At 35.3% G+C, this 15,669-nt stretch overlaps 1 protein-coding gene across 1 annotated transcript in view; it reads left to right on the top strand.

Annotated features, from left to right (window-relative positions):
- LOC145263890 (cyclin-dependent-like kinase 5) overlaps positions 1-12,445 on the top strand; it is a 52,039-nt gene extending 39,594 nt beyond the window's left edge. Inside the window, exons 10-11 of the mRNA XM_080120970.1 lie at positions 641-721; positions 11,803-12,445. Coding sequence (XP_079977096.1) covers positions 641-721; positions 11,803-11,901 — 180 coding nt within the window. The 3' untranslated portion in view covers positions 11,902-12,445. The remainder of the gene's footprint in view (positions 1-640; positions 722-11,802) is intronic.
- The last annotated feature ends 3,224 nt before the right edge of the window (positions 12,446-15,669 follow it).

The raw sequence follows: 15,669 nt of genomic DNA, 5'->3' as shown, positions 1-15,669 counted from the left end.
TCCTTTTTTCTTGTATATTCTCTTTTTTTTGTCTTTCTCCTTTTTTTTTTTTTGTCTTTCTCCTTTTTTTTTTTTTTTTGTCTTTCTTCGTTTTTCTTTTGTCTTTCTTCGTTTTTCTTTTGTCTTTCTTCGTTTTTCTGGTGTCTGTCTCGTGTGTTCTTTTGTGTCTGTCTCGTGTGTTCTTTTGTGTCTGTCTCGTGTGTTCTTTTGTGTCTGTCTCGTGTGTTCTTTTGTGTCTGTCTCGTGTGTTCTTTTGTGTCTGTCTCGTGTGTTCTTTTGGGTCTTTTTATATTTATTTTTCCCCTTTTTTTCTTTTTTTTGTTTTATTTATGCTATTTTTTCTCATTATTTTGTCTTTTTGGGAATCTACCCTTTTAACGAAATTCAGATCTTTTAAATAAATTGCATAAAACCCTACTAAAAGGTAAACAACATTCAGATCAACTGTTGAATATTTCATCCCGAAAACTCTCAATTTATCATTTCAATTTCCAATTTCATCTAATTCCATTTTGTTGTAAATTCATCAAAGTCACTTTGGTTAAGATCACTAATCTATTTTGTGTTAAAGATTCTAGTCATAACCCTTACCTAATTTCTAACTATCTTATATATACTATTAAAAAAATTATTTTTCCAGACATACCCTATCTATCATGTGAGCACAACGTGGCCCCAGGTTGTTCCAAAGTTAAATTCAAAAGGGAGAGATTTACTTCAGGTGAGATGATATATATTTATAATTTTGATTTCTGTTTTACATGCTAGAATGACAGTTTATACAGATAAAAATAACGTAATTAGTTTTGCACTTTTAATAATAAAGATACTTGTTTTTATTTTTAAAACAAGTTTTTATTTGAATTTATATAATGTTTATGAAGGTATAAAAATAAAATAATTGAAATCCAAATAATAAATGAAATCAAAATGTAGAGGTACAGGATACTCTCAGGTGTGAGTAGTCTTCTAGCACGATACAGGGAACCCACCTTCTTTAAGCAGCCTTCACAATGTCATCACTGTATTTGTTCCAGTTCATATTTCATGTGAATGTTAAACCGAGGAGTTTGATTGAAGAATTCTCAGGTAGGGTGTTATTTGTCATGGATATTGGTGGTTGGAGAGGCTTCTTGTAATTAATAAAGAGACCAGCTTAGTCTTACTAGCATTAAATGTTACCATCTATTTATGACCCCCATTCCACTTTTGTTTTAAATTCATGATATTTTTTCTTATAAATATAACAAAATTGATTGATTATTAGGTTTTTGTTGTGATCTTGTAAGGATCCGAAAGAAAGATACTCTTGGTAATTAATAGAAACAAAATATATTAAACAGAAACGCAAATACAACAAATAAAGAGTATGGTTATACATCAGTCTGACAGCCAAGTATATATTACTTGTGCATAATTAATGTTTTAACCCCGAGAGACATATTCTCCCGGTCCTTATACTAAGTAGAAGATTTCATTATTATCTATAGGGGTGACAACACCACAGCACAACAGTTTTACTAACCTAGAAATAAGTATCTGGTTAAAATAAATTATCAATGCATATCTGGGGTGTTAAATTTGCTGTTATTGAACTTGGGGGGGGGAGGGGGCTTCTTCTATATATTTAGTTATGCCCCTAGTCTCAAGTGGATATTCAATATGGCGTCTGGCCAACAGTAACACGTGTTTATCCTACATCATGAGAAATACCAAGTGAACTAGCATTGATAGTAGAGCGTATTCTTTCATGTGACAGATATTATCTGTTCAACTCATGTTGAAATACAATTGAAAGAAAGATGGCATCATTTACGAAACTGCCACCTATTTTGCCGCGTGAAGAAATGTACATAAGTGAAAACGACATAAGTATATGGTAAATCTGTGAAGATTTACCTAAGGAAAAACTGGGCCCAGCAGTATTTTTGTCATTGCCACAAAACATAGAAGAATGTGTTTGACACTTAGACATCACAGATATCAGCTTTTTTTTTTTTTTTTTACATAGGCGTCACCACTTATCAAGGCCGATAGGCCACTCAAGGATAAGGGTTAAAGAGTGTAGAGTAGTCAAAAGGACAATATAGTAATCGATAGTAATGGAAGTTCGGTAAATTTGTTAACTTAAGTGGAACGGCTCATCAGAAACTTGTTCACGTTGGACTTGAAGACAACCATATTATAGACAGCTGGAAAGCAGGAAAACGGAAGACAATTCCACAGGCGTGCAGTTCTAAGAAAGAAGCTTTGATCATGAAATCTATGTTTAGGTTTAGGCACAGATAAAGAGTGGGGAAAATTATTGATAATGTTTTCAGCTAGTCAAGTGTTTCTTGTGAAAGTTTGGCGAGGGGGGACCATAGATTGAAGCTCAGTCGAACACTTTCCATGAAAATAACGATAAAGCAGAGACAAACTCGCAACATCTCTTCTGTGAGATAGAGGTTGCAGCGAAGAGAAAATGACATCTCCCACCAGGCCACAAAGTCTATTTTGAACCCTATCAAGGCAGGACAAGTCTTTTCTAGCATCTCCTGCCCATATGTGGCAACAGTATTCCATCCTTGGACATATCTGGCTCTTATATAGATAGAGAATTGCATCAGCAGTGAGATATCTACTGGATCGATAGAAGGATCCGACCATTTTTCCAGCGACCTTGGCAACAGATTTGATGTACGTATTCCATTTAAGATCAGGAGTAAAGGTCAAGCCCAGAAGCTTGTCAAAACTTGAGGCCTCCCCGAGACGAGAGCCATTCATTTTAATTGATGCCAGATGGGGATCAGAACGTTGATGATGTAAAAAAGATAGAAGCTTGGTTTTAGATGCATTAAAAGTAACCAGCCACTCCTTTCCCCATTGTACAACGTGATCAAGATCAGAGGAGAGAGAATCGGAGAGAACTTGGTCGTTTACTGTCTTAGATGTGCTACCATAGATGGTAGTGTCGTCAGCAAAAATGTCTACAAATGATGTAAGGATGTGATTTGGAAGATCATTAATGTAGATCAGGAAAAGAGTTGGGCCCAGGATGGATCCCTGAGGGACTCCAGCATTTATACTGTGAGCTTCTGATTTTTGCCCATCAACTACTACTCTTATGAACCTATCAGAGAGAAATGATTTAATAATTGAGAAGACATTTCCAGCTATACCATAGCTGGAGATCTTGTGAAGTAAACCTTTATGCCATACCCTATCAAAGGCCTTTGATATGTCAAGAGCAATTGCCCTAGAAAGGTTGCCTCTGTCGAGAGATTCGCTAATCCTATGAGATATAACTGTAAGCACATCTGCTGTAGATCTAGCAGAATGGAAACCATATTGTGTGTCACTAAGAAGGTTATTTTTGCTGAAATGGTTGATTACTTCTCTATTTAACACAGATTCCAGCAACTTACTCATGACGCATAGGAGACTTATTGGCCTGTACTGAGAGGGGGATGAACGATCACCTGAATTCTTAAATACAGGGCATACTGATGAGATTTTCGAGGGTGATGGGAAGCAATTCTCCTTAAGACAACGTTTAAACAGTTTTGTAAGTATGGGTGCTAGTTCTGGTTGAAGTTTTTTGAGTACTATAATTGGAATACCGTCAGGGCCGGTTGCTTTACTGGAATCAAGGTTTTTGATTAGCTTGGCAACATCACGTACAGATATTTGTGTATCACATAGTGTGTTTTCTGATACAGGAGGAAATATTGGGGGTTGGCAGCCTTGGTCGCAAAGGGTAGAATTGGCTGCAAAGTTCTTGGCAAAGAGTTTGGCTTTGTCTGATGTTGACAAGATTAACTCAGGTCCATTGATGATAGTTGGGATAGAGCACATGCTTCTGTTCAGGATCCTGTTTGCAATTTGCCAAAACTGGTGGGAACCAAGTCGCTGCTCAGCTACTTTGGACTTGATGGACTGAGCATACAACTCTCTTGCGTTCTTTATTACTTTCTTACAATGGTTGCTGGCAGTCCTGAAAGCGGCTTTAGTTTCCATACATCTATTACGTTGGAAGCAGTCGAAAAAGTGATTTCTGTGCGCAATGGCAGCAGCACATTCTGGAGAAAACCATGACTGGCTGTTAGGTTTTTGCTGGAACTTTTTCGAGGGAATGAAATTGTCAATACCTACAATTAACCATTCCGTCAGGTCTGATACTATAGACGACACATCCTTTTTAAACATGGAACGCAGAGGAAGATCCAATATAAATGTACGGAAACTATCCCAGTCAGCCATAGTGTATCGATATACTGTACGATGGAGAGGTACGTCTGAGGACTTATTACATTTCATTTTTATCTTAATTGATACAACAGAGTGGTCGGAAGATCCAAGAGGAGACAGAACGGAAACTGAACATAGTTCAGGGCAAGTTGTGAGAAAAAGGTCTAGGAGACTTGCATACTGGCCGTCATTGTCGGGCCCACGGGTGGGTTCGTGAACAATCTGAGTGAGGTCATAAGCAATGGAGAAATCATGACAGAATCTCCCCTCATCATCGGTCTTGTTTGAGTGGGTCAACCATTCCACATTGTGAACATTGAAGTCTCCACATATGTGAATGTTAGCTGAAGGATATGCTGATAGAACTTGGTCAATTTTCTCAGATATGCTTTTAAAGATAGTAACTCCACTGTTATGGGGGCGATAGAGAGTAAATATAAATGCCATAGTGTGAGCTAGTGCTACTCGGAAGCACATATAGGGTAAGTTAGGATCTTCTCTGGAGATGTCCCTACCACATGGAAAGCCATCTTTTATATAGGCACATATTCCATGCCCATGGCGATCTTGGGGGGTCAGATTTGGAAGTTAGGTTAGAGTATCCTTTAATTACGAACTCATTTAGGGAAATAGTCTGTCCAATTCCAGTTTCGCTTAAAAATAAAAGGTCTGGTTTAGTCTCCTGTAATTGGGCTTCAACCTCTGGAAGGTTAGAACGTAGACCCCTGATGTTGGAGAAGGAGACATGGTAGTGGGGGTCTACGTTGGAAGTTTCAGATCTGGGTTTAATCGTGTATTTTTTATTGAAACTTGTCATGATGGAATTTTGGAGTTTGTGGACTAGGTGGTCAGACTTGCTTAGAGCAGGACAGAGAGGGGAAACAAAGAGAGAAAAGTAACAAAGAATTTTTTTTTTTTTTTTTTTTTGTAGCACATGATAAGGTAAAGCCGTAACAATTACCCATTAGTATGGCATCGAGAGGCCCCACCAGAGACTACTGCATGGTCCAGAATCCATTCACCAAATGGCAATACAGCAGCCCCAGTACTTTGCGCCTGCTGATTGGACAGCCTCCTTAGTGGTTAATCCAAGGTTCGGGTCCCTGACTATCAGGCGGATAACGTCAGCCCAGATAAAATGTTTACCTCCAGCACCCTTACTAGTGACATGGCTACAAGGATAGACATAGAACAGAAAATTTCCGCCATCTCTGTCCACTGTTCACGCAAAATACTGCCAACCTAGAATACAGCTTTTTCTTCTCCCTTTGTCAGAAAAATCACTCATTAAAAAAATGAGGACTGAGTGACAAATAAAGAGAAACCATGTCTCCTTCTCCAACATCAGGGGTCTACGTTCTAACCTTCCAGAGGTTGAAACCCAATTACAGGAGACTAAACCAGACCTTTTATTTTTAAGTGAAACTGGCATTGGACAGGCTATTTCCCTAGATGAGTTTGCAATTACAGGATACTCTAACTTAACTTCTAAATCTGACCCCCCAAGATCGCCATGGGCATGGAATATGTGCCTATATTAAAGATAGCTTTCCATGTGGGAGGGACATCTCCAGGGAAGATCCTAACTTACCCTATATGTGCTTCCGGGTTGCTTTAGCTCACACTACTGCATTTAAATTTACTCTCTATCGCCCCCACAACAGCGGAGTTACTATCTTTCAAAGCATATCTGAGAAAATTGACCAAGTCCTTTCTACTTATCCTTCAGCTAACATTCACGTATGTGGAGACTTCAATGTTCACAACGTCGAATGGTTGACCCACTCAAACAAGACCGATGATGAGGGTAGGTTCTGTCATGATTTCTCCATTGCCTATGACCTCACTCAGATTGTTCAGGAACCTACCCGTGTGCCTGATAATGACGGCCAGTATGCGAGCCTACTAGACCTTTTTCTCACAACTTGCCCTGAACTATGTTCAGTTTCTGTTCTGTCGCCTCTTGGATCTTCCGACCACTCTGTTGTATCAATTAAGATAAAAATGAAATGTAATAAGTCCCCAGACGTACCACTTCATCGTACAGTATATCGATACACTAAGGCTGACTGGGATAGCTTCCGTACATTTATATCTGATCTACCTCTGCATTCCATGTTTAAAAAGGATGTGTCCTCTATAGTATTAGACCTAACTGAATGGTTAATTGTAGGTATTGACCATTTCATACCCTCTAAAAAGTTTCAGCAAAAACCTAACAGCCAGCCATGGTTCTCTCCAGAATGTGCTGCTGCCATTGCGCACAGAAATCACTTTTTCGACTGCTTCAAACGTAATAGATGTATGGAAACTAAAGCCGTTTTCAGGACTGCCAGCAACCATTGTAAGAAAGTAATAAGGAACGCAAGAGAGTTGTATGCTCAATCTGTTAAGTCCAAAGTAGCTGAGCAGCGGCTTGGTTCCCACCAGTTTTGGCAAATAGCAAACAGAATCCTGAACAGAAGCGTGTGCTCCATCCCAACTATTATCAATGGACCTGAGGTAATCTCGTCAGCATCAGACAAAGCCAAACTCTTTGTCAAGAACTTTGCAGCTAATTCTACCCTTTGCGACCAAGACCGCCAACCCCCAATATTTCCTCCTGTATCAGAAAACACGCTATGTGATATACGTATATCTGTACGTGATGTTGCCAAGCTAATCAAAAACCTTGATTCCAGTAAAGCAACTGGCCCTGATTGTATTCCAATTATAGTACTCAAAAAACTTCAACCTGAACTAGCGCCCATACTTACAAAACTGTTTAAACGTTGTCTTAAGGAGAATAGTTTCCCATCTCCCTGGAAAATCTCATCAGTATGCCCTGTATTTAAGAATTCAGGTGATCGCTCATCCCCCTCTCAGTACAGGCCAATAAGTCTCCTGTGCGTCATGAGTAAGTTGCTAGAATCTGTGTTAAATACAGAAGTAATCAAACATCTCAACAAAAATAACCTTCTTAGTGACACTCAATATGGTTTCCGTTCTGCTAGATCTACAGCAGATGTCCTTACAGTTATATCGCATAGGATTAGCAAATCTCTCGACGGTGGCAATCTTTCTAGGGCAATTGCTCTTGACATATCTAAAGCCTTTGATAGGGTATGGCATAAAGGTTTACATAAGATCGTTAGCTATGGTATAGCTGGAAAAGTCTTCTCAATTATTAAATCATTTCTTTCTGATAGGTTCATAAGAGTAGTAGTTGAGGGGCAAAAATCAGAAGCTCACAGTATTAATGCCGGTGTCCCTCAGGGATCCATCCTGGGCCCAACTCTTTTCCTGATCTACATTAATGATCTTCCAAATCATATCCTTACATCATTTGTAGACATTTATGCTGACGACACTACCATTTATGGTACCACATCTAAGACAGTAAACGAGCAAGTACTCTCCAATTCTCTCTCCTCTGATCTTGAGCACGTAGTACAATGGGGAAAGGAGTGGCTGGTTACTTTTAATGCATCTAAAACCAAGCTTCTCTCTTTACATCATCAACATTTTAATCCACATTTGTCATCAATTGAAATGAATGGCTGTCGTCTTCAGGAGGCCTCAAGTTTTGACAAGTTCTGGGCTTGACCATTACTCCTGATCTTAAATGGAACACGTATATCAAATCTGTTGCCAAGGCCGCTGGAAAAATGGTGGGATCTTTCTATCGATCCAGTAGATATCTCACTGCTGATGCTATTCTCTATCTATATAAGAGCCAGGTACGTCCAAGGATGGAATACTGTTGCCACATCTGGGCAGGAGCTGCTAGAAAGGACTTGTCCTGCCTTGATAGAGTTCAAAATAGACTTCGTAGCCTCGTAGGAGATGTCCTTTTCTCCTCCTTACAACCTCTATCTCACAGAAGAGATGTTGCGAGTTTGTCTCTGATGTATCGTTATTTTCATGGAAAGTGTTCAACTGAGCTTCAATCTATGGTCCCCCCTCGCCAAACTTTCACAAGAAACACTCGTCTAGCTGTAAACACTATCAATAATTTCCCCCACTCTTTATCTGTGCCTAAACCTAAACATAGATTCCATGAACAAAGCTTCTTTCTTAGAACTGCACGCCTGTGGAATTGTCTTCCGTTTTCCTGCTTTCCGGCTGACTACAATATGGTTGTGTTCAAGTCTAAGGTAAATAAGTTCTTGATGAGCCGTTCCATATAAGTTATTAAATTTACCAAATTTTCATTACTAATGATTACTATATTGACCAACTTCTACTGTACACTCTTTAACCCTTATCCTTGAGTGGCCTCTGGGCCTTGATAATGTGGTGATGCCTTTGTAAAAAAAAAAAAAAAAAAAAAAAAAAAAAAAGTAACGGGAGCTGCCGACAATGCTTCCACAAAACGTTCTCTACTCTCCTTTAAAAAAAAAAAAAAAATCTATTAAGTATTGTACTTAATAAAAGTCAAACTGGCGTGTTTTTTAAAGGGAACGTATGGTGATAGATTCACCTCTCACGAATTAACAATGAATACAATTTCCTAATCTGTTCATGCAATCAACATGGTAGATATAATAAACATTTATGACGAGAAAACGCTATCATTAAATAAAACAATCAGGAGATAAAAATATAAATTAAATACTGAAATAGAATGTAGTTATTAATATTAGAAATTAAACATCAAAATTAAAATACACTTATCTCGAACACGCATTCGTCTCCAGAGTGCAAACTGATTTGAAAAGACTTTTAGCTTTAATATCAGCGTCACAAAAGACTTTTTTATTTATTTATTTATTTATTTTTTAATTAACCGGCTGAAGTGACGGATTAAAAATAATTAGACAAATTGGATAAGATATATTTAAGGGACGAAAACACAATGGCATACATGTCATTCAAGGAATTTTACTCTTCCAAAAGAGCTGCTGGAAGAAGCATAAATGACTTTTTGGTGCGTTATGAATTCTTGTGCCAGAAATTAAGTAAATATGGAATTTCTTTGCCAGAAGGAATCCAAGCATTTTTTGTTTTAAATGCATCAAATGTATGCGAAGAAAACAAAAAAATTACTGAGGAAAACATGTGGAGGTTTAACTTATGAATGAAGGATAATTTTTTAGATATTTCTGCATGGGAATGCAAAGCAGTTCCCACTAGTAAGGAAGAAATTGAAACTAAATTTCAATCAAACAAAACAGAAAAGGAACAACAAAAATTTTATTGAGGAAACAAAACAAATCCAATGCTTCTTGAGAATTTAATAACGATGATTGTAGAGAGATGACTTCAATAACGATGATTGTGGAGAGATGAATTTAATAACGATGATTGCGGAGAGATGACTTCAATAACGATGATTGCGGAGAGATGACTTCAATAACGATGATTGCGGAGAGATGACTTCAATAACGATGATTGCGGAGAGATGACTTCAATAACGATGATTGCGGAGAGATGACTTCAATAACGATGATTGCAGAGAGATGACTTCAATAACGATGATTGCGGAGAGATGACTTCAATAACGATGATTGCGGAGAGATGACTTCAATAACGATGATTGCGGAGAGATGACTTCAATAACGATGATTGCGGAGAGATGACTTCAATAACGATGATTGCGGAGAGATGAATGAAAAACTGAATAATCAAACCTGCTCTACAGCCGCTGAAAGTTCATTCAGTAATGTCACTGTGAAACATCACAATTTAATATTGGCTGAAGCACTGGAGAAAACATTGGAAGATGAGAAATGTGAACCATAAATAGCTTTGGCTTGGACTGTTAGTGCTAAAAATGCTGTTCAGAATGATTCTGAACATAACCCAATAATAAATTTAATAAATATGCTGTCGGGTTTTGATAGACCAGTTATCTGCATTAGACGCTTCAACAACCAGTGATATGGTTAGAATCAATTTAAATGCCTTATTTTCTGCAAGAAAAAGATTCATGAATGCTGAATCAAGTGAAAAAATTCGGAGAGCACTGCGATTTAATATAAGATGTATGTGGATCCCCGATTTGTGACTGAGGAAAACGTTTACTATAGAAGACAAAACTATAAAGGATGGTGTGGCTCTGCCAAAGTTTTGAGTAAAGAGGGTCAATGTGTATTGATCCGACATGGAGGAGCATTTTACAGGATGCATTCATGTCACTTGATGAAGATAAACAAGGACCTTGGAAGGCCAAGGAATAAAGAAAATACAGTTCCCTTAAATGAGACGAATGAAGTCTTGGAACATGACGAAAATTCCAATGGTAATAGGGAGAAACTGAAAGATAATACTATACGGCCGAGTAAAGGGAAAATAGTGGAATATAAAATTATTGGAAGTAATGAGTGGAAAAAAGGAAAGATTACAAGTACACAACCAAAATCAACTGGAAATTATGGCCATTCGTGGAATATAGAACCAACTGTAGAAAACTCCAATCTCTGGTCCCCCCTAGCCAATCTTTCACGAAAAACACCCGTCTAGCTGAATCCACTGTGAAAAATTTCCCCCACTCTTTATCTGTGCCTAAATCAAAACGTGGATTCCATGAACAAAGCTTCTTTCTTAGAACTGCACGACTGTGGAACTCTGTTCTGTCTGCCTGCTTCCCACCTGACTACAACTTGGATGTCTTCAAGTCCAACGTTAACAAATTCCTAATGAACCGCCCCCTTAAGTAAACACTTCATCAAATCTCCACACCAACGTAATGTACTTGCAATAACCCTTATCACTGAGTGGCTTCCGGGCCTTGATAAGTGATGACCACTGTGTAAAAAAAAAAAAAAAAAAATGTTAAGGCCTAGGGACTTTTGGGGTTAAATAGGGGGAGGCAAATGATGGACTTAGTCAATTCCTTTTTTGCATAATGCAAATTTACATATGTTCAGGCCTAAAACTGCACCGTTTGTTCATTTTCACCAGGATTTGACATCCCCTGGAGATTTTGGGGTTAAATGTGGGAGAAGGACAAATACTGAACTTAGTCATTTTTTTTATGTCTCATTCACTGCACTCACGGGGGACCATGCATGCTTCACTTGTTTTTTTTGTTTATAATTGAAAGCCTTATTTTGTCTCTAGTTAATATGTAACTATTGGATGTTGTTCCTTTATTTTTAGTCCATTTGGTAGTGATTATTGGATTATTAAATATTTTAAGTAAATTTATATCATCAAATCCTTTTTCACACAAGATTAAACTGGCATTTCGAGGTTTATTTTTATATCCTCAGCAAGTAGCTTATATAATTTAGTATTGATTACATCCATAATATACTCATATCATTCAATGAATTTGTCTTTCCTATGTATCACTTCCGGTTGTAATCTTTTGGATGCTATTTTCTTCAATACCTTTTTTGTTCGATCAAGAAGTTTTCTAATATAATTGAAAGACTCAAAAATTTTGGTCATTATAATGTCTTTATTTTTTTTTTAAATTTATTTTTTAAAGAATTTCTTGCATGAAATGGCAGATTCTCTATTATTTAAATTTACATATGTCCTATTCCTAATTCCGTAGAGCATATATATATATGGCCCATTTTATTCATATAGCATTTCAGTGGTGTAAATGTTAACAAATTTTTTTTTTCTGTTTATCTATAGCGACTGTTGGTATGTAACCCGTCACAGAGGTTGTGCTCTGAAGAAGGCATGCAACACAGCTATTTTGCTGATCTGAGTCCAGCAATCAAGCAAGGTTAATTCCCAACCGGTTAAGACTGCCTGACTCTACCGCAGCTCATTCTGCACCTTCTGATGCTGTTATGTCAATCTGTCCGATATCAAAAAAGCAAACAAAAAAAAAACAAACCTCAATTTTCCTTTGGGTGCTACAACTCTGGTCCACGTCTTGTTTTCACACTTTAATGGGGGAGGGGAAGAAGAATGTAGCGAGAAATTTGTAGAATCAAAGGTGATCAATTTCCAAAGAAATATGGCAAAGAGGAGTTGACGGCTATTAAGGAAAATAATGCCCTTCATCTCCTCTTCCAATGAGTATTTTTATTTAAAATTTTTTGTTTTATTTTTGAGGAATTAAATTTAACTTTAGATATTGAAAGATTTAAAATGGTTGGTTGGAGTCATTGGTACGTTATTCTTGATTACAGGATACGGGCGATATTTGTTTGCAAGATGACTGTCTCAGAAAACTTGGTCTTCATTATAAGTGAATAAAAAAGAAAGTACAAAAAATACAAGACAACAATTAAATAAAAACACAAATAGTAATCAATATGTTGCAACATGTAGAAATTGTGTACTTCTCATTAAATACAATCATGAACATTATATCTGCTAAATTTTTATTTGGTTTCCACCTAATATTTTCCTTTAAAATGATGACTTTATAGGTTTTCAGTCATGCTGAAAACAAATATCACATTTAAATTTTCTGCAAATAAGTAGTTTTCCGGATATTAAGCAATATGAACACAACAATGGCCACCACTCATAACACAAGGAATTACATTACTTACTATCCTGAAAATTAGTTATTTGGAGAAAATTTAAATGCAATATTTGTTTACAGCATACCCGAAAATCTATATAAGTTGTCATTTTAAAAGAAAATGTTAAGGTAGAAACCAAGTAAGAAGTTACCTTTTTATATATATATATATATATATATATATATATATATATATTATTTAAAAATTTTTTTTTTTTTTTTTTTTTTTTTTTACAAGAAAGTTTTTAGATGAGACAAATCATTGGTACCGTCAGTTTCAAACCCAATAATTAGGACCGTTTTAGATACCCATATGAAGCTCTCGTCAGCCAATACTCATCATCAAAGTTGGGTCTGAAACCGACGGTACCAATGACTTATCTCATCTAAAAACATTTTGTAAACAAAAAAAAAATATATATATATATATACACTCTTATTTCCGGATTTTCCTTATCATTGAGCACTTTGCTGGATTTCTTTTTCCCCTAAAAAACTAATCATATGTATTTATTTTTAGAAATTAAATTTAATTTTAGATATTGAGAGACTAAAATGTTTTGAAGTAATTGGTATGTTATTTATGATTGGCTGAGACTGAATTTTCAATTAATTTGTTGTTGGATTTTTTTTTTTTTTTTTTTTAAAGTTTTCATATAATGTTGCTATATGGGTAGAGACAATATTTGTTTGCAAGATTATTGCCTCTATAGTTTCATGTTTTTTTGAGATGAGGATTGATAATTCACATTATTTGGATTATTCAGACAACTGTTCTTATCTTGAGTGTTATTCACACAGCATTTTGGCTGATGTAATCTGACGTTCTTCATGTATAGCTTGTTGAATTCGGGAAATCTTTCTGTCGAACTTAGGAATCTGCACATAATTTTGAGCAGAACCCTTTATTTAATCCACGAAGGTAGCATGCTCTCCTTCCGACAGCCATGACTGAGTAGAAGTTCTTAGTAATTTGCAGTTGTATTTTGTGTAGAAGAGTGTAACTTGCAACTGAATTTTCCTAAGTACTTTATCCATTATCCTTGTGATCCAAAAATTGTGCAATGAAAACAATAGTTCAAAGAATCTAAATGTTGTTTCATTTTTTTTTTTTTTTTTTTTCATCAAACTTAGTTTTTATGGCTTGTTTTATTGATTTCAATCGATAAAATAATAAAACCTCTTTATTTACAAATACAAAAATATACAAATGTTACTGAGAATAGGGATTTATCAATAAAATACCCATTGGCACAACTCTCTAGTTTAATTATTCTTTGTTTAAAAAAAAAAAAAACGTGCAAAAAATACAAAATGCAGTAGCAACATAACAAATATTAATCAATATATTGCAACATGTATATGTACAAAAATACAATCATATATATATATATATATATATATATATATTTATTTTTATTTAAAAATTTTTTTTTTTTATTAATATAAAGAAATTTACATGGCCCTGACACTGGACATGCTAATGTTTCAGACAAATGGTTAGTTATACCCAGAGGTCCTCGTCAGCTGACGTTAGAGGACTGTGGAAAGCAATCATTTATTAAGTCTGACGAGGCCTTCTGGTTTTAACTGACCATTTGTGTGAAACATTAGCATGTCCAGTGTTGCGAACATGTAAATTTCTTTATATTAATAAAAAATATACTTTGCTCTTCTTTTAAGGAGTACTCTTAATGACCTAATTAAATTACTCTTGAATAGCTTTAACCATATATATATATATATATATACATATATGTATACAAGTATATATAATATATATATATATATATACATATATGTATACAAGTATATATAATATATATATATATATATACATATATGTATACAAGTATATATAATATATATATATATATATATACATATATGTATACAAGTATATATAATATACATATATATATATACATATATATATGTATACAAGTATGCCTTCCTGAGTTCTAGAAAGGATACATTTGTACCCTGCTATATCAGTATTCACAGTTCCTCTGCACAGAAATCCACAGTGCTCCTGAATATATCAACATAAGTGAGGGGGACTTACGAATAAAGTACCCTTCTGCTTAATTCATTAAGTTCACTAGTCTGCATAAGTGAAGAAAAATAAAAGAAAAATACAAATAATACCCAACATAATGATATAACAATGCAACATGCAGAACTTGCGCATTATTTACCAAATACAATAATGCACACTAAATGGACCCGTGTATCTGCACTAGTTTTTGACTTTGATCACATGTTGTTAATACTTTTAAAATGAATCAAACATATTTAGAGACTTGCAAAGACAATGAAACTTTGAAACAAACCTTTTTAGGTGAAAGAAAAAGGTTATTTATTTCATTTGGTTTCACACGCAAATCGCCAACACATATTTAAGACACAATATGTTTCCTCGTTCCTGTCAGATAGCAGTTCTTTGTTTCTAGCTCTGATCAGCTGTTGTGTTGCAGTAATTCACTCTACGACCCACACTTCAAATGACAATAAAACCTTTATTTATGAACGTATAATGAAATGAAATAATAGTTTTGAACACAGAAGACAAATGTAATTGAAGAATCGTTTGCAAATTAATAACCATTTTTGTCCACGCAAAGCAGATAAGAGTTAAAGTGTGAGTAGTTTTATTTTTATACAGAAAATAATTTTTAATCGATTAATGGAAATGTGTAGGCATTACTACAAAAATCTTACAAGTTTGAATTATTGTTGAGTTATTTCCTTTTTGTTTCTTGACATTTTTTCAAAATGGCGAGTGAAACAGTCATTCCTTAGATGCTCATAAAATTTGCTTTTCTTATTTGAAAATAAAACTACAGAATCAATTTACGTGATTTTTGGAATATGATATTTTTGTTTCATCATAGGTAGATACATCATACAGACTTCTTTTTTTTTATTTTTTAATATAGAGGGAATTCTAGACAAGAATCAAATTTTTTGTTTTTAAATAATGTCTCCACATTTTATGGCAATTTGAAAATTCATACCAA

Source organism: Euprymna scolopes, chromosome 39 (assembly GCF_053919585.1).
Source record: "Euprymna scolopes isolate OS-2025 chromosome 39, ASM5391958v1, whole genome shotgun sequence".
NCBI classification, from domain to species: domain Eukaryota; kingdom Metazoa; phylum Mollusca; class Cephalopoda; order Sepiida; family Sepiolidae; genus Euprymna; species Euprymna scolopes.
This window is presented reverse-complemented; position numbering and strand designations above follow the sequence as displayed.